We start from the raw sequence: 27,554 nt of genomic DNA on the forward strand, positions 1-27,554 counted from the left end.
GTAAGACCCAATGAGAAATGAAGAGCGCTATAGCTGCAATAAAAAACACAATTGAAAGTATCAACGGTAGACTAGGAGAAGCGGAGGACCGAATTAGTGAATTAGAAGACAAGGAAGCAAAACACACCCAAACTGAACTGCAATTGGAGAAAAAAATTAAAAGACAGGAGGAGAGCCTAAGGGAGCTTTGGGACAACATGAAACGAAACAACATATGAATAATAGGGGTGCCAGAACAACAGAAAATGGAACAAGGATTAGAAAACCTATTTGAAGAAATAATATCAGAAAACTTCCCTGAGGTGGGGAAGAAAAAAGTGACACAACCCCAGAGAGTCCCAAACAAGGTGAACCCGAAAAGACCCACACCAAGACCCATCATAATTACCATGGACAATGTTCAGGACAAAGAGAGAATCTTACAGGCTGCAAGAGAGAGACGAAAAGTTACATACAAGGGATCTCCCATTAGATTATCAAATGATTTCTCAACAGAAACAGATCAGGCCAGAAAAGAATGGACAGAAATTTACAAAGTGATGCAAAGCGAAGGACTGAACCCACGAATACTCTATCCAGCAAGGCTATCATTCAAAATTGAAGGGGAAATAAGAAGCTTCACAGAAAAAAAAAGGTTAAGGGAGTGTATCACCACCAAGACAGAAATGCAAGAAATGCTAAAGGGACTGGTGTAAAAAGAAGAAATAAAGAGCTCAGAAAGAAAACAGCCATACAAAAAAAGAAATGGCTACAAACAAATACTTTTCAATAATAACTTTAAATGTAAATGGATTAAATGCTCCAACCAAAAGACATCGAGTGACTGAATGGATAAAAATACATGACCAATACATCTGCTGTCTAAAAGAGACCTACCTCATTAGAAGGGACTCACACTGACTGAAAGTGAAGGGATGGAAAAATATCTTTCAGGCAAATGGAAAGGAAAAGAAAGCTGGGGTAGCAATACTTATATCGGACAAAATAGACCTCAAAGTGAAGGCCATAATAAGAGATGAGGAAGGCCACTTCATAATACTAAAGGGATCAATACAACAAGAAGATATAACCCTAGTAAACATATATGCACCCAATGAAGGAGCACCCAAATACATAAAAAAAAAAAAAAAAAAACTCCTGGAAGATATCAAAGGAAAGATCAACAACAATACAATCATAGAGGGGGACTTTAATACACCACTGACATCACTGGATAAATCCTCTAGACAAATAATCAGCAGAGAACCAGCAATCCTAAATGACTCACTAGATATGATGGACTTACTTGACATCTTCAGAACACTTCACGCCACAGCCACGGAATATATATTCTACTCAAGTGCTCATGGGACAGATTCAAAATTAGAACACATATTGGGTCCCAAATAAAGTCTCCCCAAATTCAAGAAGATTGAAATTATACCAAATATCTTCTCAGACCACGATGGAATAATATTAGAAATAAACTACAATAAAAACAACTCAAAATACTCAAGCACTGGAAGCTGAATAGCATGTTATTAAATATTGATTGGTTTACCAATGAGATCAAAGAAGAAATGGAAAACATCCTGGAAACTAATGACAATGAAAACACAACAATCCAGAACCTATGGGAAGCAATGAATTCAGTCCAGAGAGGGAAATTTATAGCTCTACAGGCCTATCTCAAAAAAACAAGAAAAAATGGTAGTAAATCATCTAACTCTACAACTCAAAGAATTAGAAAGAGAGCAACAAGAAAAACCCAGAGTGAGCAGAAGGAAGGAAATAATAAAGATTAGATCAAAAATAATTGACATAAAGGCCAAAAAAACAATATTTAAAATCAATGAAACCAAGTGCTGGTTCTTCGAAAGGATAAACAAGATTGACAAATATCTAGCCAGTCTCACCAAGAGGCAAAGAGAGAGGACCCAATAAACAAAATCAGAAATGATAGAGGCGAAATAACAACAGACCCCACAGTAATACAAATGATTGTTAAAAATACTATGGACAGCTGTACTTCAACAAACTAGACAACCTGGAGGAAATGGAGAAATACCTGGAAAAATACAACATTCCAAAACTCAATCAGGAAGAATCTAAAAATCTCAATAGGCCAAGAACTATGGAAGAAATTGAAGCAGTCATCAAAAATTTCCAGCAAACAAAAGCCTAGGATCAGACGGCTTCACAAGGGAGTTTTACCAAACATTCAAGGAAAAACTAAAACCTATCCTCCTCAGACTACTACAAAAAATCCAAGAGGAAGGAACACTTCCAAGCTCATTTTACAAAGCCAACATCACCCTAATACCAAAACCAGGTAAAGACAACACAATGAAAGAGAATTACAGGCCAATATCCCTCATGAACATAGATGCCAAAATCCTCAACAAAATCTTAGTAAATCGGATTCAGCAGTACATCAGAAAGATGATACACCCTGACCAAGTAGGATTTATCCCATGGATGCAAGGATGACACAATATCCGCAAGCCAAAAATCATGATACATCACATAAACAAATTAAAAGGAAAAAAAACACATGATCATATAAATTGATGCAGAAAAAGCATTTGACAAAATCCAACACTGATTTTTGATAAAAACTCTCAGCATGGTGGGAGTAGAAGGACATACCTCAACATAATAAAAGCCATTTATGAAAGGCACACAGTCAACATCATACTCAATGGACAAAATCTAACACCATTTCCCCTAAGAACAGGAACAAGACAGGGATGCCCACTCTCACCAATGCTGTTCAACATAGTACTGGAAGTATTAGCCATTGCAATTAGACAAGAACAAGAAATAAAAGGCATCCAAATTGGAAAAGAGGAAGTAAAACTGTTCTTATTTTCAGAGGACATGATATAGTACCTACAAAACCCTAGAGAATCCATAAAAAACTACTAGACTTAATACATGAATTTGGCAATGTAGCAGGATACAATATTAACCCCAAGAAACCTGAGGCATTTCTATATACCATTAGTGAACTTTCAGAAAGAGAGATTATAAAAAACAATCCCATTTACCATCGCACCAAAAAAATTAAGCTACCTAGAATAAACTTAACTAAAGAGGTAAAAGACCTCTACTAAGAAAACTACAGGACGTTGAAAAAATAGGTAGAGGAAGACATAAACAGATGGAAGAACATACCGTGTTCATGGATTGGTAAAATCAAAATCATTAAAATGTCCATACTACCCAAAGCAATCTATAAATTCAACGCACTTCCAACTAAATACCAATGGCATACTTCACAGATCTAGAACGAACTCTCCAAAAATTCATCTGGAATAAAAAAAGACTCCGAATAGCTGCAGCAATGCTGAGAAAGAACGAAGTAGGTGGGATCTCAATACCAGATATCAAGCTGTATTACAAAGCCTCTGTTCTCAAAACTGCCTGGTACTGGCACAAGAATAGGCATATAGATCAATGGAATAGAATAGAGAGCCCAGAAATCGACCGGAACAAATATGCTCAATTAATATTTGACAAAGGAGGCAAGAACATACAATGGAGTCAATATAGTCTCTTCAATAAATGGTGTTGAGAAAATTGGACAGATATATGCAAGAAAATGAAACTAGACCACCAACTTACACCATACACAAGAATAAATTCAAAATGGATAAAGGACTTAAATGTCCGACGGAAAACCATAAAAATTCTAGAAGAATCCAAAGGCAACAAAATCTCAGACATATGTCGAAGCCATTTCTTCACTGATACAGCTCCTAGGGCACTTGAAACTAAAGAGAAAATGAACAAATGGGACTACATCAAAATAGAAAGCTTCTGCACAGCAAAAGAAACCATCAGCAAAACAACAAGAAAACCCACCACGTGGGAAAACATATTTGCCAATGTCATATCTGATAAGGGCCTAATCTCCAAAATTTATAGGGAACTCATACAACTTAACAAAGGGAAGATAAACAATCCAATCAAAAAATGGGCAAATGATCTAAATAGACACCTTTCACAAGAGGACATCCAGAAAAACAAGAGACATATGAAAACATGCTGAAAGTCACTAATCATCTGAGAAATGCAAATAAAAACAACAATGAGGTATGATCTCACAACTGTCAGAATGGCTATCATCAACCAATCAACAAACGACAAGTGCTGGAGAGATTGTGGAGAAAAAGGAACTCTCCTGCACTGCTGGTGGGAATGCAGACTGGTGCAGCCACTTTGGAAGACAGTATGGAGTTTCCTCAAAAAACTAAAAATGGAACTCCCATTTGAGCCTGTGATCCCTCTTCTAGGAATATATCCCAAGAAACAAGAAACACCAGTCAGAAAGGATATATGCACCCATATGTTCATAGCAGCACAATTCACCATAGCTAAGATCTGGAAACAGCCTAAGTGCCCATCAGTAGATGAATGGATTTAAACACTGTGGTACATCTACACGATGGAATACTATGCTGCTTTAAAAAAGAAGGAACACTTACCATTTGCAACGTCATGGATGGAACTGGGGAGCATTATGCTAAGTGAAATAAGCCAGTCAATGAAGGAAAAATACCACATGATCTCACTCATTCATGGATAATAAAGACCATTATAAATTTATGAACAATAATAGATAGAGAGGCAGAGCTGCCTCAAACAGATTATCAAACTGCAGCGGGAAGGCTGAGGAGGGTTGGGGGGCAGGAAGGAGGGGGGTAAAAGATCAACCGAAGGACTTGTATGCATGCATGTAAGCATAACCAATGGAGATAAGATACTGGGAGATAGGGGATGCCAGGAGATTGTCAAGGGCGGGGGGGTGGGGGAAGGACACATATATAATACCCTTTGTAATACTTTAAGCAATAAAATTTAAAAAAAAGAAAAAAAAGAGTTAGAACAATCAATGGTGAGAGAGAATCCTTGATTGGCTGCTTCCTACCAGACACCTACTGGGCTAACAGCCTACATCGGGGACATGTCCCAGCCTGGGATTTGAACCGACCTGCTGGTTCACCAGTCGAAACTCATTCACTGAGATAAGCAGGCCAGGCTTTGGCTCTTCTTTATTCAGAGTCTTCCCTTTGACATTCGTGTGCTCCAGCTGCCCTTTATCCAGCCTGACTTCCTGCTGTGCAGATTGGTGGACTCTGGGGTACATTCTAGTAGTAAGGAACCTACTATGTGTGCCTTACTCTCCCTGCTTGCTTTCTGATGGCCTAGAGACCCTGCCCATAGTGCTTTCATGTCCAAGATGACTGTGCACCAGCAGTCACCTCCTATCCAGGCCCCTTCTGTGCCCATCTTCACAGATGTGGTCACTGTCTAAGCTTTCTAACCTTCATTGCCTTGATACTATGCTTTTCTGAATATTTTGATGGAAATTTCCAGATTCCAATATTTTGCTAGATTTCTCAGTTGTGGTCTACAGAACAAATAAAGCATCAAGTGCAGGACACTCTGTTTTAGAGGCAACATGCAGCAATGAGTTTCCTTTGTTTTGTCTTAATATGGTGGGTTTTTAAAATTGATTCTTTAGAGAGAGGTAAATAGAGTGAGACAGACACAGAAGCATGCATTCCTGTGAGAGAGAAACAATGTTGGATGCCTGGGGATTGAACCTGCAACCTGAACATGTGCCCTGGCCAGAAATCAAATCGGTGAACTTTCTGGTGCACAGGACAATGCCCAGACACACTGGCCAGGGTGCACTGACTTTTATTTTCTTCCTTATCTAGCATCTGGTGGTTAATAAATACTATCAATGCTAATAACATTGGGAAATTCCAGAGGACATGCTGACAAGAGCTTTACATAAGTTGGCCCCACAGGTGAATCTCCCCACAAGGTAATTGGCACAATCTCTATGTGTGGAGGAATTAACACCCAGACCACAGGATGTTTTGCCTTTGCCCTTCCTCCCTCAGAACCTGCCCATTTGTGTACTTTTCCTCAAATTCCAGAGGTTCTGATTCCCATTATGGACACTATTTCCTGTGAAGGTGGGGATGGGAAGACAAGGTGCATGTCAGACAAAGAGACAGGGAGAGGGAGATGGAATAGGAGAGAGAGAGGAAGAGACAGAGTGCATTTGCTATAAGAGATTTGTATTTTCTGACCCCTTTTCTCTTATTCTCTTTTTTGGTGGGGTTGGGGAGCTCACTGGCTGTTACAGCGACTTCAGCATTTTCTCTTCCCACTAGAAGAAGCAGAGTGTGCCGGGCCAGTGTGGCTCATTAGGCCTATGAAGCAAGAGGACATAGTTCAATTCTCAGTTGGAGCAGGGACCGGAGTTTATGTTTGGATCCCCAGGCGGATGTGCAGGAGAAAGCCAACCAATGATTTTGTCTCATTATTGATGTTTTATCCATCTCTCCCTCTCCCTTCCTCTCTGAAATCAATAAGAAATGTTCTAAGAAACAGAAAAATGAGCTTGTAGGCTGATGGGCCCAAGCCAGAAGAGTGGAAGGTAGAAGAAAAAGAAAGGAATGACAATAAAAAGAGAATGAAGGGCCAGGTGCTGTATGTGACAAGCTAGGAAGTTGCTGACACCCAGCAGAAAGCAGCAAGCACATGAGTGGCTGGCACTGAATGAGAGGCAGAAGGAGAAAAATCACGACTAACTTCCTCACATTTAGGAAGACATACTTGCAAATGGAGCCCTGCCCCTGGGCCTGGATGTGTGGTCTTCTCACTAGGTGCTCCACTGGCAGGCCACTCAGTGAGCAAACTGAGACAGCCTAGGTCCAGAATGCAATGGCAGGTGGGCAGGGAGTCTGTTCCTTGCTGGCCAGCTAACTGTCCATTGAATGTGGGATCCAACAGCACACTAGGGCATCTCCCTTTCACTTGGTTGTATTTCCCCTAAAGGTGGCCCTCCATACCCCCATCTCGCTGGTGTGACCTTCACCTGTGTCCATTTAAGTGCTCTCCGGGAACTGGCTTGGGGCTGTCCACTCTTCAGACCAGGGGCCTGTCACTGGCTCAGAGTTGCTTTACCACCTCCTTGATTGATGGGAAGGAGGATCGTGAGGGGAAAGTCTTCGAACATTAGACCATCCTCTACAAAAGGATGTCCTATTCTTAGGATGGGACACAGAACAAAGCAGAGGTTTATGCCAGCTTAGTACTTTTCTGAAAAGAATGTAAATGTGTTTACAGGCCACAGGAACTTGAATTCAAGAAGGGGCTTGATCCAGTGGAATGACAGGCATGGACTTGTGAGGCCAGGGCTCTGGGTTCCTGGCAGGCTGATGTCCCTTTCAGTATTGGGGGCCTGACTTGTGCACAGGGAAGCCCTACCATGAAGCGGACACAGGGCAGTGAGGGAGGCTCCCAGTGGGGAGGAGTTTTAGTCCAGGGAATGGACTAGTTACCTGTGACTGCCCCAGAGAAGTTGTACCTCAGTGGTGCTTACAGGAAGCCACTTGTTCCAGTCCCTGTGGATGTACCTTGTGTGCGCTGACCCACTGAACAGTCAGAGGTAAGTGAGTAGGTACCAGTGCACCAGAAAGAACCACTAAACCAGAAAGGATAAATGGTGATGTGATCTCCTGTAACCAACCTCAACCAGCCTAGTGTTTGAGCATCACGATGCTCATGCCTTCTTACTTGGCCAGTAACTGCAGGTGGGAGAGTCAGGCTAACATGTCATAGAGGATATCAGACAGTTAACATCCAGTTCTTTTAATTACTGACATTTATTCACAACCATTCAAGCAAAGGTAATCCCCGGATCTACCACCCAAGCCTCAATCCCTCCCCCTGAGAGATTCAGGTGCATATTTCTAACTCCTTAGGACAAATCTCCCCAAAGAAACCATCGAGTCCCCTGTGAGCATTTCCCCCCACCCTGAGTAGTTGTCTGAAACTGGCTGCTGTGTTCCTGTATGGTACACTTATGTCTGGGCTTCAGTGTCCAAGTGCCCAGAGTAAAGCCTATGAGATGTGCACCCAGCTGGACACTCAAGCAACAGGATCACAGAATGGGAGTTGGGTCATGGAAGGTTCTACAGCCACAGTGAGGACAGGGCTAAACCACAGAGCCAGACCATGCTGGGCCGCCCCAACTCCTGCAGCATATGCTTCAGCACGGCATGCATCTGGGCAAGTCAGCCCAGGTTGATGGTGCCACTCGTTTCCTCATAACTCTCCGGGGGGGGGGGGGCGCATAAATCACGCAATTCAGCTTGCTCAGCCCGACAATGTGGCGAAGCAGGTCCTCCGGAAGGTCATGGAGATGGGGTTTTCACAGAAACTTAGGGTTGTGAGCTGGGAGCAGTGGCTCAGGGCTGGCAGGATATCCAGCAATAGGGCTCCATGATCCCACACTAATCCAAGTCCAGGTCCTGAAGAGTAGAGGAGGCTATCTCTAAAAGAAATTGGAGTGACCCAGAACTGATAATGGTCAGGTTGAGCCCACTGAAACTCAGGACTTTCAGCTGGCTGATGTTCAGGTGCTGGGAGAGATGTCGCAAGTCTCTTTCGAAAAGCAGGCAGTTAGTGATGGACAGGGTCTCCAAGGGGGTCCTCAGGCACCTGGGGAGACATAGAGCAGTTACATGTGGGGGATGGACCTCGTGGGCAGAGGCAGGTGAGGATGATGCAAGCCTTCAGGATAAAGAGGCCCATGTCACCAAAGCCTACAGTGTTCCGGATGATGATCAAACACAGGATGTTGCACAGTGAAAAGTGACATTCAAGTACTAGCAAATTTGAGTGGAATCTTTCTCCATCTGTTATCTGCTCCGTGATGGATTCAACTGGATGAAACCTCACACACTCCATTTACTCATCCATCAAGTGGAGCACATCATACACCCCTGGCCGAAACACACAGGTGTTGTGATCATAAAGGTGGGAGGTAAAGATGGGAGGAGCTCAGGAAGGAGCCTGACCCAGGGTCTGAAGCAGGAGGCACCCAGTGCAATTTAGTATTGGAGACATGTCCTGAAATGCCTGCAACTCGGGCTTCCTTCCAGCCACAGCCTCGACCCCTGTCACCATCATCTCTTAGCCCAATGAGGCCTCTGGCAGATGTGCAGAAAGGGCCAACCTCGGCACAGTCAGGCAACATCCAGCGAGGGCTGCCACCCTCCAGGAACTTAGATCACTCTTGTCTCCAAACCACCTATCCCATTTTGTAATGACTCCCTCCGGAATCCTGCATTTACCATGCATTCCGTTTGTGAGAGCCTATGGCAACCCTTGGCAGACAGGTGACCTGAGGCAGGTTTGGAGTGAAAGCCTGCCATGGCCAAATCTCTAAGTGCAGAACTTAACCCCTGAAACCTTACCTCTGATTGGCTTTCCCCTTGTCATTGCAATCCTCACTTGATTCTATTGCATCATCTTCCCTTCGACACCACTTACAAGGATGCCCAAAGCTACCATCCCCTGGCCCGAAGCCTCCATTATGCCAATTCCTAGCAAGGAGTCCGTTTAGTAGCCTCTGTCCTAGTGCATGCGTCCTACCTTTGTCTGGGGGTTTATGTCACAACATGCAAGGTGACAGAGAGGTGAACAAGACACTGACTGTGTGGCCCCTCTAGTGGCTCAGGCACTCTAGCACTGCTGAGGGATGGCACACAGGACAGCCCGTCTCTGTGCACTGAAATGGAAAAGGGCTCGCTCTGGTCTGCAGGGAAAGTTCGCCACCCCTCACCTGAGGATCTCCTCCAGGCGGCCTCTGAGGATGGAGACATCATCCAAATTGAGCTCCTGGAGGTGGGGCAGGCTGAGGACTGAGAGGTGACCAGGCTAACACACTGCTCCTCCTGCTCCAAGGTGGTGTGAGAAGACGTGAAGACATGGGAGAGACGGAACCGGCACAGATTGCCCATCTGGCCCAGGTAAGGAGCGAACTTCCTCAGAGTGGACAGCTTCCAGGTACAGTTTACCTCCAAATCCTGGACAGAGTCCAGCTGCACCATATCCAGGATGTTAGTGTTTTGCTTCGACATCACAAAAACCTGGAGCTTCTTACAGCAAAGGTGGAGCAAACCTCTCCCCTCACTGACTTTCTTAATCAGGTAGATGAGGGACTCATCAAGGACACCTTTCTTGAGGCAAAGGTCTGCTAACACCTCCACGGGGGACAAGGGTGGGTTTGGCCTGGCCGTTAAGCTGTGCACTTTCCCCCTATTCCTCATGGGCTGCAGGGCCTCAGGCTCCAGGAGTGAGCACACATGGGCTCTGTTGCCGGCCCACACAATCCAGAACTCCTGATGAACTCTCTTCTGTAAATTAAGCACCTGCAGTTTCCATCTCCTGTGGAGAAAATAGGAGGTATTCTGGGGTGCATTATGATAACAAGAAATAAGACCATGAGTCTAGGAATGTGGGCAGCAGGGCCAGACACCTGACTCGACTTTTGACTCAATGTCCCAGAATCACCTGCTCCTGGTGTGACTGGGATCCTTCATGGTCCCCATTCCTGGTACCTTTAGGTGGCACCAGGAAGGTGTGGGCTCGTGTCCCTTCGGTCAACCTCGGCATTTTCATCAGCCCTATATATCCAAACCCTGTTCCCAGAATGACCCCAGCGGTGGCTCCAAGGCCTGCCTCAGCTCTCCCTTTGGCCCTTCACACTCCCAGATCCCAGCTGTAACTGCTCAGATCCCCAGGGTGCTACCAGGCTATTGAATCCCCCGTACCTGGGTCGAGTGTCCTGGGCAAGCAGGGCATCGAGTCCCTCGAGCACAGCCTGCAAGATATCCTGGTAAGGCTGCCGATGGTTCATCAGGGCCCCAGGGGGAACGCAGGAGAAGGGCCAAGCCTGCACCATTGCCTTGAGGACTCAGCTGTGCTTCCCACCAAAGACTGCCATGAAAAGAGGTGGGAAGAGCTCCATAGGAAGCCACTCCAGAGCAGCGATGGCCGAGGCTTCATCCCTCAGCAGGCTCTGACATGCCAGTTCCAGGAGCCTGCATGGAGCTGGGAGGCTCATCCCCATGAAGCTGCTATGAAAGAGATCATGGGAGACAGTCAGGAGCAAGGCATCTTGTCAGGCTGAGCATGAGCAAACCCGGCCCTTCTCCCTTCAGAGGGACCAGCTGAGGGCCAAAGGCACTGCTCCAGCAATAACTCGAGCGCGACCAATTTACCCCAACCCCGTTTTCTACTTAGGGTCGCAAAGTCACTCAGCCCTGCCTCTCCTCTGCCACTGGCAGGACATGAACCAGGCACCAAGGAGGGGTGAGATGACCACTGGACACCTCCCGCATCTACCCACTGGCTAGCTGGAATTCTGCTGTGCAGTGAGTACTGGGAAACCAGAGAGATGATCCCACCCGTTCCAGGGAAAACGTTTCTGAGGATCACTGAAGGACTGAAAACAACTGGAGTAGGGAGCAGCCTGTGGCCCAGGACTGCCTCTTGCTAAGTTCCAGGAAATAAAATAGATGGGGAATATTAAGGAACACCCACACAATGGGTACCATTGAGGCCTTAGACACATTTTCAATGAGGAATATAAAAGCAACACAAACGTTTTTTGAAGCATGGGGGAGTTGGAGGTGAGAAAAATAACCATTAATTCCAACATGTACATTTTACTGTGTGTTCCTTCTATGAATATTAGAATGACCACTTTATCCATGACAACAGAGGGCTCACATGTCACAACTAAGGCTCCTCTCAATAAAAGACTGCAAGTCTGGTCAGTGTTGCTAAGTGCCTTGAGCATCCACCCATGCCCCCCAAAGATCACTTGAGGGCTCCATTCTTAACCCCTGTTAGGGGATGGGCAGGAGCCAGCTGATGGATGTTTCTCACATCAATGTTTCTGTCTCTCTCTCCACCCACTCCCTTCCTCTCTTTCTAAACATCAATTGGCTGTTATGAAAGACTTTCATTAAGACCTGTTTTCACACACACAGCCCGTCCGCTAAAAACTACAAAAAGGGTTTTGCTACTTTGGCCTACAATAGGCTCCTTAGCAATACTCGACTTTCAGACACAGGGAAAACTTGCCCTGTGAACCTCTATGAATGGCAAACATCAAAACAGAAATCAAAATGTTTTGGATTAAGGCAGACCTGCATCCAGAGGCAAAGGCAAAGTCTGCTCATTTGTAAGGAAGAAAGGACAAATCTCTGGGTTCTTGCCCTGCAGGTCCTTGGGGGCCACCTTAGGCTCCTGACACACCAGAGCAGCGTGGTGCAGGGAGCCCTGTGCTCAGACCTGGGCATTGACTCTCACGCTCTAGATTCTGTTCCCTCCTTGGCCTCTTCAGAAGCCATTATGCCCTGTGTGACCACACCTTCCTCTTGAGGTCCTAGCTGAAATGGCTACCTCCACCTGAGAGCAAAACCTTAGCCCTGGATCTCCAGGCATTTAACCCTGATGGGGTTTTGCACTCTCCACACCTCCAACTAAACCCTAGCTCTATTCATGAAAGGAAAAGAAAGGAAACCAGCCTGGAAGTAGACTTGATGGGGGTGTTGATGCCACATAAAAATCCCCTAATGTTCCTGTTAACACACCTTTAGGGAGGCAGTGTATCATCTCAAGAGAGAAAGAATTTCAATGAAACAGTATTGAGTAACAAACAGCCCCTGAGACTTGATGTTACCTACAATTGCAAATCCCGTGCCCATTCAAAGAGGAACAGAGGGACAGTTGGTCTTCCAGGTTTTGAGGAGCAAGTCTTCCCCAGAGGAGGTCAGGCCAAAATCACATCTAGGGATTGATCAGGAGAAGGGAGAGGATGCATATTTGGAATGTGACCAAGTGAATTACTCAGGACAAGGTGAACATTGGGGAAACTCAAAGACACTGACTGCATCAACTTGAGAACTTAAAAGGCTAGCGGTGTAGAAGGAAACTGGGTGGATCCCTTAAACCTAAGATGATGGGGAGTATAGGCAGGAGATTCTGTCACCCTCCCTCTGGGGAGGTAAAGGGCATTCCCTCCCATTGAAACAGATCAGCTCAGCACACTGGCTTGAGAATAGTAAATGTGAAAATGTGGGTTGTGGAGAGACCAGAGGAGGGGTGTGGCAGCTGAACCTGGGATGTGACTTATCCAATTCTGAAAGCCACTGAGGGCTGAGAGTCGTGGGCTCTTTGGAATCTTGGAGGCACAGAGAAAAATAAATGTGGGCCAAAAGACCTGTGTATCCTTACCAAGGAGATGCTACAGAGGGCATTCTCTTTAGCTCAGGCATCTTCTTCCACATCCCAACCGTTCACAGGCAGCAGGTTAGTCCCAGCCAAGTTCCAGGGGCCACGGCCCTAAACATGACTGCCAAAGTCTGTATAAATGACTAATATTTGCTCAACCCCAGGTAACAATCCATGCAAATTTGGCTTCAAAAAGCTCCTTCTGGGCCCAGGCCTAAAACTCTCACTCAGATTGTGAGGGAAGATGTCCTCTCTCAGGATTAAGCAGAGTGCACAGATATACCTTCCCCTTCAGAAGATTTGAAGCTGTGCTTGGCATGTAAGGATATGCCATAGTTTGGGATATCCCCATGCTGTACTGAGTCACACACTGGATCTTTTGAAATCAAGGGGACACAGACAGAGATAGAGCCAGAGAGTGGGGTTGGGGAGCAAAGAGAGAGAGAGAGAAAGAGACAGAGTGGAGCAACTTTTCTACTCTAGTCTACCCCCTGCATTGTGATGCCCAAATAACTCTCATATTGCAGGCAGAGGGACCAAGTGACAGATTACCACAGTGGTATTGACCAGAAAATTACAGGCTGGCTGGTGAGGTTTCTAGAAGAGGTTCAAACAGTAATTAGGTCAGCAGTTGAGTCTAGACTTGGTATTATGGGCTTAAAGCCTGAGTGGTGCCACCTGGGGGCTGAGATTTTCTCATTAACATAGATATTACATGCACCAGGCAGAAACTGGAAAATATTAGGAGCCCAAGCTCAGGCAGCCTCTCTGAGATTCCAGTGTCCAGGAGATACAAGGAGGCAGGAGGGACCACATAGAATGACTGAGGAACAAAGTCTGAGCCCAACATGCCTTCTTCATGAGAAAGGAACACTCCTCTATCCACCCCCCCATGCGGAGCCTGCTTTCCCAGGGCATGTGCTGTGGCACTGGGGGAAGAGAACTTCCTGCCCAGTATTGGACAGGCCGGGCCAACTCCCAGCACCCACACATGAATTTGGGGGATGTTTTCACCACAACCTGGTCACCTGCCACCTGCTCTCATCATGGCCCTCACTTATGTACAGGACACAGTAGCCTCTATGCTCATGAGTAGGGCCGTCCTGTGCAACCTCCTTCTCCAGTCACAAAATTCCTAGTGCGATCCCAGGTTATCTGCCCTTGTGACCTTTTCTTGAAGGAAGGGGGTCCTTAGAATGTGCTCCAAGTCTGGGACCCTCTTTATGTATCCCTGGAATGTCAGTCAGCCCATCAGGAATCTCATGCTGGGGACACCCACTGATAACAGAAATCAGGAGTTCTCCCCAATTCTTCTGAGCTGTTTTGGAGAACGTGACAAGCTACAGTGTATAGAAGGAAAATCAACATCCCAGCTGCCTTTCTGGATCCAAAGAGGCACCAGAGAGGCAGTAGGATGCACTTCCTGGGTTCCACAGCAAGCCCTGCCTCTGTGGGCCTTCAGAGGCCCTGGGGAACAGTCCCCATGCATGTGCTTTCCCATCGTCCGCTCTCTTAACCCAGCCTTCGAGCAGACAGCCTTCCACCTGGCTTCTTTCCCTCTGCAGTCAGACCTCTTCCTACCATATTTTGTCCTCTGTGCCTTTTTCAAACTCACAAGTCTCTGCTGGCACTACCTGCCCTGCCTGTGCCCTACAAGACCTGGTTTCACGTCAGACCCAATGACATCTAGACCTAAACAAGGGATTGCCCCTCTTTCTTGCTCCCCAAGGAGAACATGCCTCACATCCAGGACATGCCTGGGTCTAGCCATTGAATGCCAAGGGTGCTGCAGGAGGGCTGGCAGAAGGCAATGGCAGAGTGGACATGTTCTCAGGGATGTCCCCACGTCGGATGATCCTCGCCTGCCAAAGACAGACTCCTCTCCTCTCTCTCTTCAATCCTTGATTTACTCAAGAACAGTCACTGAGTGCCTAAGGTGCATCCACTGCCATCCCGGGTGATCTGCAGGGACACTTCATGAGAATGTCATCGTCTTCCTCAGAGTATCTCTGAGGCAAAAACCCTCACTTGTCTGAGTAGAGAAATGAAAAAACAAAACAACTGTGCTGGAAAATGAGTAAATCACATGCTGGTCTTGCTTTGCACTGTAGAGCACGCCTCACAGAGTGGTACCTCCAGGAATACACTGCCCATCAATCCTAATAACCATAGGAAAAGTTGTTATTTTTCAATAGCCATTACAAATTTTTATCACAATATTAAAAACTCTGTTATAGCCGAACCGGTTTGGCTCAGTGGATAGAGTGTCGGCCTGCGGACTCAAGGGTCCCAGGTTTGATTCCGGTCAAGTGCATGTACCTTGGTTGCGGGAACATCCCCACTGGGGGGTGTGCAGGAGGCAGCTGATCGATCTCTCTCATTGATGTTTCTAACTTTCTATCCCTCTCCCTTCTTCTCTGTAAAAAATCAATAAAATATATTTAAAAAAAGAAAAAACAAAAAAACTCTGTTATAAACATACCATACATGTAAATAAATAAAGTAGTAAAATCACTACTTAGCACCCTGTGATTTTAAATGTTTGAGAATTAAAAACTGACATGCGCCTTTGCAAACTATTTCAAGAGTAGTTGAAACATGGCTTGCGGGTCTTCTGCTCATACAACTTTCCACACAGAGTGAGAGTCTTTTCCATGCCCTGGTCAACTGTCACATTGCTTTCTAGGTTTAGATAAGCTTCCAAGGTCCCATCCTTCCTGCTGCCTACGTGGGCACCCGTCTCTGGAAGAGTTCCTTTAGTGTGAAGCTCTTTGGCCTCATGGCTTGCCCAGGGACCTCTCCATCCTTTTTTTGGTCACAACCATGTTGCTCATTTACACTTGTCTGATAGCTGGCCATTGTGAACCTGAAGCTGGGTTCTGAGTCACAATGATGAGTAGAAGTAATTCCTCAGGTTTGGCAGAATTTAAGAAATTACAGAAGCATTTCACTTTCCAAGTTTCATTACTTCTCTCTCCAGACAAGAGACCTTGGCAAGGGCCATCTATTGACTTCCTTCTCCACGTGCAGTAACTGAGGCCTGAATCAGTCGCCTGCACTTATATCTCTGAGTGAGTCATGGGACAGTGACACAAGAACAAGGCCCTGGTTCCTGATGGAAGGCTACCATGGCCATCACCTGGGCCAGCCTGATGCGAATGTGCATAAGAAGTCACCGGAGAATGGGAGCATGCCACTCTATGTGTGGCAGCGGTGGACACGATCAGGGTCATGGGCAGACAGCAGGAGTGTCCATTTAGGTGACAATCACCCGCCATAATCCAGGTGCTCAGCAGGTCCGTGCTCAGCCATGGTGTAGGGACCCGGTCAGGTCTTCAGGAGGATGGGGAGGTGATGGTGTGATAGTCCCAGGGAGAACTAGGAATGATCTGCAAGTATGTCAATTTACTGATGAGGTGTCACCCACGAGTTCTGGGTAGCAGTTATGAATGGAGGCCCCTCCCACAGCTGAGGTAGAGGAAAAGAAGGGTGGAGAACCCAGCTCAGCGATGGGGCCACAGGAGGCATAGCTCCAGGGTGTCTCCCTCTTGGCCTGAGCTCCGCTATGCCCCACAGCCTCATCCTCTGCACAGGTGGATCATACTAAGGAGGGCACCTTCTGGCAGCCCAGGGCTGACAATTCTCTCTGCCTCAAATTACCCTGCAGTCATGGCCTTGATCTCTCCTCTCAGGGTCCTGGGACCAGTATGTCCATAAATAGCCACTCTCAATGTGGCTGAGACACTAGTAACACGAGGGGTTACCACCCAGGTGATCTTAGTACCAGCAGCATCTGTGTGAGGCCTGACACTCCCAATGCATGAGGTCGAGGTCTCTCCATCCCCATTCTCTATCTCCCAGGCCTCCCTGACCACCTTGGGCTGTAGCCAGGGGACAGGTTGTGCACTAGTTACTTTGTTTCAAGAACCATCCCTTACCCTGAGTGTTGCAAGCTCAGGGGAAGAGACCAAAACTTACCTGACACCAAACACCAGTTAAGTCAGTCTGTGGGCTCTCATGCCAGCCTTGCTGCAAGCAGAGTTGCTGAACATGGGGTCCCTAACACACTACAGCTTCTTATCTCGAGCTTGCGCTCGCTCTCTTTTACCCCATGAAAAGTCAGGAGAACAAATGATTTTGGGGGGACATGACCTGAGAATACAATGGCTGCTCCTGTTTCTGCTCCCCCAGGAGGGGCCTGAGGATGCAGATCCCACCGATTTTCCTGATGATGAGAATGGAAGAGGTGCAGGGCTTCTCTACACACCCTAGGCAGCTCCCTTAACCAGCTCACCTGAAGATGACTTCCATCCATGCTGGTTCAGCTCATAATGGCCTCACACCCTCCAATACTTGGTTGCCCTGGTGGCCCATGGTCCCAGTCACCTGTGTCAACCTAGGTCAGAGTAAGAACCAAATGGTCCCCAAACAAGGAAAGAGCAGTTAATGCACGTACGTTGGAAGCCATGGGCTCCTGTGAAAATCTTTGAGAACACCGTGGAGGAATCTGAAAACTGGAGATGTGCCCTGGCTGGTTGGGCACACTATCCAACCAAGGGCTGAACGACCCAGCAGAGGATAGTCAGACTTCCTTGTTTTCATCTGTAGAGCTCTGGTCACTGCATTGTACCAATCCAGCACTCAAGTCCTCTGAGCCTGCTGCAAGGCTCAACATGCTGGCATCCAGTCCCCACAGTAGCGTCACTCTAGCACAAGGACCTCCTGAGCCCACTGCCCCAGTATATGATACTTGGGCACCTTTGTAAGCAGGCATTGGGCATCCAATTCCAACTATGGTTGCTCATCCCCCAAAGCAGAAAATGGGACTTCTCCCTACACGGGCCAGAGGCACAGCACAATCACTCTGATCCAGTGTGTGGGTCCCACAAGCACACACCCTTTGCAGACAGCTCCTGGGCCCTTCTGTGTGCTATCACTCGGCATGTGCCTTTCCAACCAAGGGTGCATGGCTCCCTCAGTAGGATCCATGGCACTGCCCCACATCCGCCCCGGGTTTCCTACCTCAGGACACTCTGCTGCTGGATCCTAAACTCCTTCATGATTCAGAGAGGGAAATCACTTTGACCAGAATCCCACTGCCTCAACCACAAACTACTAAATACCCTCCTCGCCACACTCATGGGCACTGGGCCCACATAGTGAGTTTCAGAGTAATGCTAATCCAGCGACCATCACACCACACTGGTTAAAGTCACATTTTCTGAGAAGCAGGCCCCATGACTCCTTAAATCCAGGCAATGGTCTTTGGGAACAGTGAGCAAATACAAATGAGACTTCAGACAACCTTTTCCACAAGAGCCGGAACAATAATCACATACAAAACACCTTGCAAAACAATGCTGCGGGTCAGTCACATTGCTAATCCTTGATAACACTTTATCCACAAATAAGAAACTAACAGTCCAGAACCAAGTACCTCCAGAGAATCGAAATAGCTCAAGAAGGGAGCTCCACTAGATTACCTATCCCAGAAGACCTGAGAAATCACACCAGTAAAACACCCCCAAAAGAACCTGGGTAGCAAAGCAGTTGAACCTAGCAAACAGATACAATTCAAATGTTACAACAAAACATAGGGAGACAAAGAGGCATTCCCCAAAGGAATGAATAAAGTGTAATCAACAGAAAAGGAGTTAAATGAAATGGAGGCAACTAACATGTCAGATGAAGAAAGTTTAAAATACAAGAGGAGAGCCTATGCGAGCTTTGGGACAACACCCAAGAAAACAACATCCGCATCATAGGGATTCCAGAAGGAGAAGAAGTGAAGCACAGAATAGAAAACATGTTGGAAGAGATAATGACAGAAAACTTCCCTGATATTGGCCAGAAAATATCTATGCAAGTGCAAGAACCACATAGAGTCCCAAACAAGATGAACCTAAAAAGACCAACACCAAACCCATAATAATTAAACATCAATACCAAAGTAAGTATCATAAAGACTGTCAGAGAGAGACAGAAAGTTACCTACAAGGGACCTCCCATTAGAATATCAACTGATTTCTCAACAGAAACACACCAGGCCAGAAGGGGATGGAATAAAATACACAAAGTAATGTGAAACAAGGGACTGAATACATACCCAGCAAGTCTACCATTCCAAATTGCAGATGGAATCTGGACATTCACAGACAAAAAAGGGCTAAGAGAGTTTATTAACACCAAGCCAGCAATGCAAGAAATGCTAAAAGGACTGCTGTAAAAAGAAGAAACAGAAAGGCAAGATGAAACAAAAATATAAGAATAAAAATGATGACAAACAAGTACATATCAATAACAACATTAAATGTAAATGGATTAAATGCTCTAATCAAAAGGTAGGTGAATGGATAAGAAAACATGACCCATATATTTGCAGTCTGTAAGAGACCCACCTCAGAGCTAAGGATTCACACAGACTGATAGGGAAGGGATGGAAAATAAAAGTGTTTCAGGTAAATGGAAATGAGAAAAAAGCTGGTGTGGCAATACTTATATCTGACAAAATAGAACTTAAAGTGAAGGCCATAACAAGAGATAAGGAAGGCCACTGTATAATACTAACGGGGGCAATTCAACAAGAAGATATAACTCTGGTAAACACATATGAACCCAATACAGGAGCATCCAAATACATAAAATACATACTTCTGGGAGGTATTAAGGGACAGATAGCAATAAATTCATAGTCGGTTACTTTAATCCCCCATTTACACCACTGGATAAATCCTCTAAACAAAAAACCTCCAAAGAAACAGCAATCCTAAATGACTCTCAGTTCAGATAGACTTGACATCTTCAGAACATTTCATCCCAAAGCTACTGGATATACATTCTTCTCCAGTGCTCAGGGGACATTTTCAAACACAGACTATAGATTAGGACATGGGCAACGTCTCTTCAAATTCAAGAGCATAGAAATCATAATAAGCATCTTCTCAGGTCACAATGGCATAAAACTGCAAAACCACTGCAACAAGAACAATGAAAAAAATCAAACACTTGGAGGCTAAATAGCATGCTGTTAAACAATGGTTGGGTTACCAAAGAGATCAAAGAAGAAATGGAAAGCATCCTGGAAACAAATGACAATGAAAACTCACAATCCAAAATCTATGGGACACATGAAAGCAGTCCTGAGAGGGAAGTTCATAGCTCTAAAGGCCTACCTCCAAAAACGAGAAAAAAATGGTAATGAAGTGTCTAACCTAGCAACTTAATCAATTAGAAAGAGAGCAACAAGAAATGCCCAAAGTCCTCAGAAAGAAGTAGATAATAAAGATCAGAGCAGAAAGGAACAACAAAGAGACCAAAAAAATACAAAAGATCAATGAAACCAAGAGCTGGTTCTTTGAAAGGATACACAACAATCATGAACCGCTAGCCAGGCTCACCAAGAAACAAAGAGAGATGACCCAAATAAACAAAATTATAAATGAAAGAGGTGAAATAACAAATGACCCAACAGATATACAAAGGATTGTAAAAAATTACAACAAACAACTCTACTCCAACAAACTGGACAACCTGTGTAGCTTGACATTTGTAAACAAGGATCTGAAGTCCTGCCAAGTGAATGTTCTATTAGGAGCACAGTGAGAATTGCAAGCGAGCCACGCTGGTCAACATTGCACACAATCTTGAGTTCCAAGAACATTTACCTCCCTGAGAACGGCTAAGATTAAATAGTTGTAGGTGTAGAACAGAAAGGGAGGGCACAGCTGCAAGTTGTCTTCAATATGCTATTGTAATAATATAGAACAAAACAAGATTTAATTTATTTTATTTTATTTTTTATTGATTTCTTACAGAGAAGAAGGGAGAGGGATAGAGAGTTAGAAAGATCAATGAGAGAGAAACATCGATTAGCTACCTCCTGCACATTCCCTATTGGGGATGTGCCCGCAACCAAGGCACATGCCCTTGATGGAAATCGAACCTGGGACCCTTGGGTCCACAGGCTGAAGCTCTATCCACTGAGATAAACTGGTCAGGACACAAAACATGATTTAATTGATTAACTGCTGACACACTGACCTTGTACCAAAACCCAATAAAACGATGGTGAGAGTGCAAGGTTTGCTGCATGCCTGAGAGAGCTGTAGCCCTCTGTCCGGCATCAATCATCCTGAGTGCTCCTCTTACCTCTGCGTCTTTGGTTCCTTAAACATCCCTCAACACTTGGCGCCAAAATAGGGACCGTAAGGTAAGTATGGGGAACGCACAGGACTGAAAGGGAAAAAGTCTGCAATGGTGTATGCAAAACTTTCGGTAAGCCAGGCAGCACAATGGGGAACTTACCAATGGCAGAGAGTCAATATATGACTCTGCTCTGTTCAGTGCTTTAAAGCACTGGGGTAAGTGTGTCTCAAGACACTTTTAGAAAATTAGCTAGAGAAATAAAAAGGCATTGTTATTGGTTTGAGCCGACAGGCAGAAATCAGTTAAATCTAAAGGTTTGGAAACAGATTGTTCATGGGCTACAACACGCTCATCACAATGGAGATCCTATAGGACAGGAAGTTTGGTCCTTGTGTACTTTGATTACTATGGCTCTTAAATCTTTGCAGTCAAAATCAGATTATAAGGCTACTCCAGTTAAAGTTACTAGCTCTCGTTCTCACTCTGCTTGTGAAACTGATAAAGACATGCCTAATAGACCACTACCATCTCTGCCTTATGAAAATAATTTAGACCAAAAAAGGAAAGATTTTGAACAGAAGTTGAAGGGATAGGAAGATATAGAAGAGACTGATAAAGAGGGCATCGGGATTTGTCAGAAAGTGAAACTAGTAGCACTGATTCAAGTGGTAGTGAACGGACAAGATTAAAAAAGAAAATCAAAACAAGGGATGACAAAAAAGAGTTATTAAAAGATTTGCTGATTCATATAAAGGCTTTAATATGTGGTATCCCACTGCCTCATGTTAAACCCACAAATAAGTTACAGGAGTTATTCAAAAATGCTTTTCCAGTTCAACAGCCACTGTCAGAGTAGCCTGGAGTAACTCCCTCGGCTCTTCCTCCAGACACACCACATTATTCCACAGGGGCACATAGGCAATTCCAGCTGCCCTTGCCTACTGAAATAAACAAAGTATTATTCGATTCAGAACATGGAGATGAGATTGTTCTTCCCACATGGAGAAGAGATAATAATTTCCTTGCATTTCTGATACAGCAGCAGCAAATGCCACTGGATCTGCAACAATAGCCCAATATCCAAATGGTTATGTTAATGTGGCTCATCATCCTCATGAGTTTAAACTGCTCAAAAGTTTAAAAGAGGCAATTAATTCTTATGTCATGCATTCCCTGTTTGTGATGGGATTACTTACTAGTTATTCCTCAGAATTTTTGCTAATTCCCCTGGATTGGGAAGCTTTGACCAAAACTGTACTGGATCCAGGAATATATTTACAATTTAAAACATGGTGGAGAGAGGAAGCTGACGTTATGGCTAGAGAAAATGCAGCAAAAGAGCCTCCAGGACCAACATTTCAGGAATTAACTGGGTCTGGACATGATGGGCAATTGCAAGCACAGGCAGCTTTTTCAGATTTGCATATCACTCAGATAAAATTATGTTGTTTAAGAGCTTGGAAGAGACTGGATACACCTGGAAAGGCATCTCCTGCTTTTACTAAAATTACTCCACAAACGGGAGAGCCTTATACTGACTTTCTGTCAACATTAACAACACCAATTAAAAAGGCTCTCTCTCAGGAAGAGGCACGAAGATTATTTCTTCACTATTTCTTTACAACCTCAAGACTATGAGAAATTTGCATTTACTGTCCCGGCTTTAAATCAGGCGCAACCCACTCAACGGTATCAATAGAAAGTCTTACCACAAGAAATGTTCAACAGTCCCAGTATATGTAAGGCATATGTGCATCAACCTTTAGAAATAGTTAAATAAATTTCCTAATACTCTAATTTATCATTATATAGATGATATTTTAATAGCTTCTAAAATTCAATCACAATTACAGGAGATTTACCAATACCTCCTTGAAAAATTCTAAGACTAAAAATTAGAAGTAGCCACAGAAAAGAAACACTGGCAGGAGCCATGGAAATATCTTGGGCAAAAATTACCAGATGTCTCCATTATTCCACAGAAGGTTCAAATTAGAAGAGACAGTTTAGAGACTCTAAACGATTTTCAAAAGTTATTAGGAGACATTAATTGGTTGAGACCCAGCCTTGATATACCTACTTATCAATTGACTAATTTATTTCAAATCCTAAAGGGACCATCTGAATTAAATAGCCCACGTGTTTTAATCCCTGCTGCAGAAAAAGAATTAACTTGGATAGAACAGCATATACAACAAACACAATTAAATAGAATTCTCTCCATAGACAATTTTAAATTATTAGTTATCCAAACTGAGCATTCTCCTACAGGGTTACTTGTTCAAGATAGTAATGTTATTGAATAGATTTTCTTGCCTCATAAATCACAGAAATAAATACAGACTTATAATCAAACAATTTGCCAAGTTATTTACAAGGGAAGACTAAGATTAAAACCATTATGTGGTTTATATCCAGAAGAAATTATAGTACCTTTTACTGTCAAAAATATTCAAAAATTGTTTCAAATATGCGATAATTAGCAAACTGCTTGTGCTCATTTTTTAGAGAAAATGCATAATCATTATCCTACAAATAAAAGGTTACAATTTCTTAAGAAAACTCAATGAATATTGCCTCATATTGTAGCTAATGAACCAATTCAAGGCCCTACTATTTATACTAATGATAACAAGCTAGAAATAGCTGGTTTTCATTCTGAACAGCTAACAAAGGTAATTCAATCTCCATACCCTTCAGTACAATGGGCAGAACTATTTGCCATTGTTTTATTACTACAACATTTTCCTCAAGCTGTAAATATTGTCACTGATTCTCAATATGCAGTAATTACTCACTTACTAAAAGCTTTTGCAGTAATGGAAATACCTCAAAATATTAAGACTGATAATGGTTCTGCATATCTATCTACAAAATGTCAAACATTTTTTCAATATCACTCACATCACTGGCATCCCTTGTAACAATACAGGACCAGCTATTATTGAAAGACAAAATCACACCTTAAAGGAAATGCTCAAAAAACAAAAAGGGAGAGAATCCCCTAAATGAAGACTATTAACTGCTCTATTTACTTTAAATTTTTTAAATCAAGATGAGATGACAGCACTGCTGCTCAGCGACATTGGGTAAAGGAGGTTTCACAAGAATTGAATCAACCTGTGTTTTATCATAATGAGTCCTCTCAGTCATGGGATCCTGCATGGGTCCTACGATGGGGGCGAGGTTATGCTTATATTTCCACAAGTAAAGAAAAGTTCTGGGTTCCTGAGAGGCGTCTTAAGCGGAGACATGGGAATCAAAAGGAAGTTCTACTTAAGTGCCCTGACCAAGGATTTCTCAGAGATGACATTGATGGGGCCTCCTATCCGCAAAGCTCTACAGTAAACACAACATTCATCTGTACCAACCTGGGGTCAGGTGAAGAATCTTACGAAAGAGGGAGAACAACTGGTTTGGCATCATGGCAAAGAAGTGATGCCATCAACTTTGTTACTTGCTATGCTTGCACTAATAACCACTCAGGTAAATGCTGAGAATCATACATATTGGGCTTACATTTCTAATCCCCCACTGAATAGAGGTGTTTCTTGGTTGGATTCAAAGGTTCGAATTTATATTAATGACTCAAATTGGTTACCCGGACCTTATGATTATCGAGGTCCATTAAAACCAGAAGAGGAAGGTAGAGTCATAGAAAATTATACCACTGGAACACAGGAAGTGCCAATATGCTTAGGTCAAGGAGACCATTGTTTAACAATACAGGCACAAGCCCTGTTGAACATTTTGAAAACACTACTACTGAAACAAACAAACAAAAAAAAACAACAAAAAAAAAACAGGCGTTTGTTTCTTCTGAGTGCCCATGGTTTTAAAAATGTTAGTTGGGATAACAATAGTACACCTCCATTACTTCAACCATGTCATGTTCCTACGTTTACACACTTGTTCAGTTGGGTCCACTGGGAATCCTGCCGAGGAGAGACAGTTTGGGTTTTATCTAATACTTCCTATGGAAGCGTCATTGATTGGAGCCCTTCAGGTTCTGCCCGTTCCAAAGCCAATGGAGCGGATCTACGATGGCGTGGAGGAGAGAACAAGTCCATATCCATGCAAGCAAATGAAAGCATTGTATGGCATGATGGAGGATTTGCCCCCCCCCCAACACCTCATCAAGAAGGACATCCTGTTCAATCTGACTTATGGAAATTGGGGTCTGCCTTACACTCTTTGAAAGCATAGATTTGCATAAAATAAGCAAATCTATAAAAATAACTCTTGGAATTACACCTTACAATGTAATGCTAACAAAACTGCCTTTGTACAAGCCTGTGTTCGATTACCATTTTTGTTAATGATAGAAGATCAAATTGTAAGTCTGCAAAGACAAATGCATATGAAATACAACTAGAATTATTCATCATTTTGCATTACTCCTGTACCTTATAATGAAAGTTTGTTTCCATGGAAAAAGGTTACAAAACATTTGTTCCATCATAAAAATCTAAAAAAATAAATTCTACATTTACAAACTCATATATAAAAAAAATATTTCAAAAGAAATTGGATAAATTAACTGGGCAAAATGTGTTAAAAATATTGTTAAGGGATTGCAACAATTAAATCCTATACCCCATTTACAAGCCACTTTAGGAGCTTCTGCTGGAATACTATTATTAATACTCCATCTTTGTATCATTTTATATTTAGTCTTCCAAGGACTCAGGAAAACCAAACAACTAATTAAGAGAAAAACAGCTGTGTTATCTCTGATGCTCCATCAAATGAAGCAAGAAGAAAAGGGGGATTTGTAGCTGGACATTTGTAAATGAGGATCTGAAATCCTGCCAAGAAGAAGTGAATGTTCTATCAGGAGCACAGCATGACTTGCAAGCGAGTCGCACTGGGTCAACATTGCACAAAATCTTGAGTTCCAGGAACATTTGCCTCCATGAGAAAGGCTAGGATTAAATAGTCATGGTTGCAGAACAGAGAGGGAGGGCACAGCTGCAAGTTGTCCTCAATAGCTATTGTAATAATATAGAACAAAACAAGATTTAATTGATTAACTGCTGATGCACTGACCTTGTACCAAACCCCAATAAAAACAATGGTGAGAGATAATAGTTTGCTACATGCCTGAGCGAGCTATCACCCTCTGTCCGGCATCAATCATCCTGTGTGCTCGCCTTACCTCTGCGTCTTTGGTTCATTAAACATCTCTCATCAATCTGGACAAAAGAGACATATTCCTAGAAAAATACAAGCTCCCAATAAAAAATCATGAAAAAGCAAAAAACCTGAACAAGCTGAAAACTAGTGATAAAATTGAAACAGTAATCAAAAAGCTTTCAGAAAACAAAAGCCCTGGAGCAGATGGTTTCAGAGGGGAGTTTTACCAAACATTCAAAGAAGAAGTAAAACCAATACTTCTCACACTCTTTCGAAAAATTCAAGAGGAAGGCATGCTTCCAAGCTCTTTTTATGAAGTCAGCATTACCCTAATATGAAAACCAGAAAAAGACACCACAAAGAAAGAGACTTACAAGCCAATATTCCAGTTGAACAGTGATGTTGCAATCCTCAAATAAATTCTAGCAAACTGGATCCAGCATTACATGAGAAAGATCATACACCATGACCAAGTGGGATTTATCCCAGGGATGCAAGGCTGGTACAATATCCTCAAATCAATAAGCATGATACATCACATAAACAAATTGAGAGAGAAAAACCACATAATCATATCAATTGGTGCAGAAAAGGCATTTGACCAAGTGCAACAGACTTTCCTGATAACAATCTTAAAAGTGGGAATAGAAGATTCATCCCTCCCCATATAAAAGCCTTATATGAAAAACCTACAGCCAACATCATACTCAATGGGCAAAAACTAAAGCCATTTCCCTCAAGAAGAGGAACAAGACAAGGATGCTTGCTTTCAACACTTCTGTTCAAAATGGTACTGGAACTGCTAGCCACGGTGATCACACAAGTAAAAGAAATAAATGCCTCCCAAATTGGAAAGTAAGAAGTAAATTGTCATGATTTGCAGATGGCATGATACTGTACATAGAAAACCCCAGACTCTTTCAAAAAATTAGTAAACTTAGTAAGTGAATTCCGCAATGTAGCAGACTACAAAATTAATGCCAAGAATTCTATGGCATTTTATACACCCATAGTGAACTTACAGAAAGAGAGTTTGAAAAAAAAAATCCTATTTATCATCCCACCAAAAAAATTATGATACATAGGAATAAACTTAGCTACGAAGGTAAAAGACCTCTACTCAGAAAACTGCAAGACTTTGAAGAAGAAATAGAGGAAGACAAAACTGATGAAAGAAC

The 27,554-nt window shown here is 43.5% G+C and overlaps 1 protein-coding gene across 1 annotated transcript in view; it reads right to left on the reverse strand.

Moving 5' to 3' along the window:
- Positions 1-8,300: 8,300 nt before the first annotated feature.
- Positions 8,301-27,554, reverse strand: part of LOC308512411 (cyclin-Q-like) — a gene marked incomplete at both ends in the record, with an annotated part of 123,066 nt that continues 103,812 nt past the window's right edge. The window contains one exon of the mRNA XM_081082171.1: positions 8,301-8,508. Within this exon, the coding sequence (XP_080938297.1) occupies positions 8,301-8,508 (208 nt within the window). The remainder of the gene's footprint in view (positions 8,509-27,554) is intronic.

Source organism: Myotis nattereri (assembly GCF_964212035.1).
Source record: "Myotis nattereri genome assembly, chromosome: Y".
In the NCBI taxonomy this organism is placed as follows: Eukaryota; Metazoa; Chordata; class Mammalia; order Chiroptera; family Vespertilionidae; genus Myotis; species Myotis nattereri.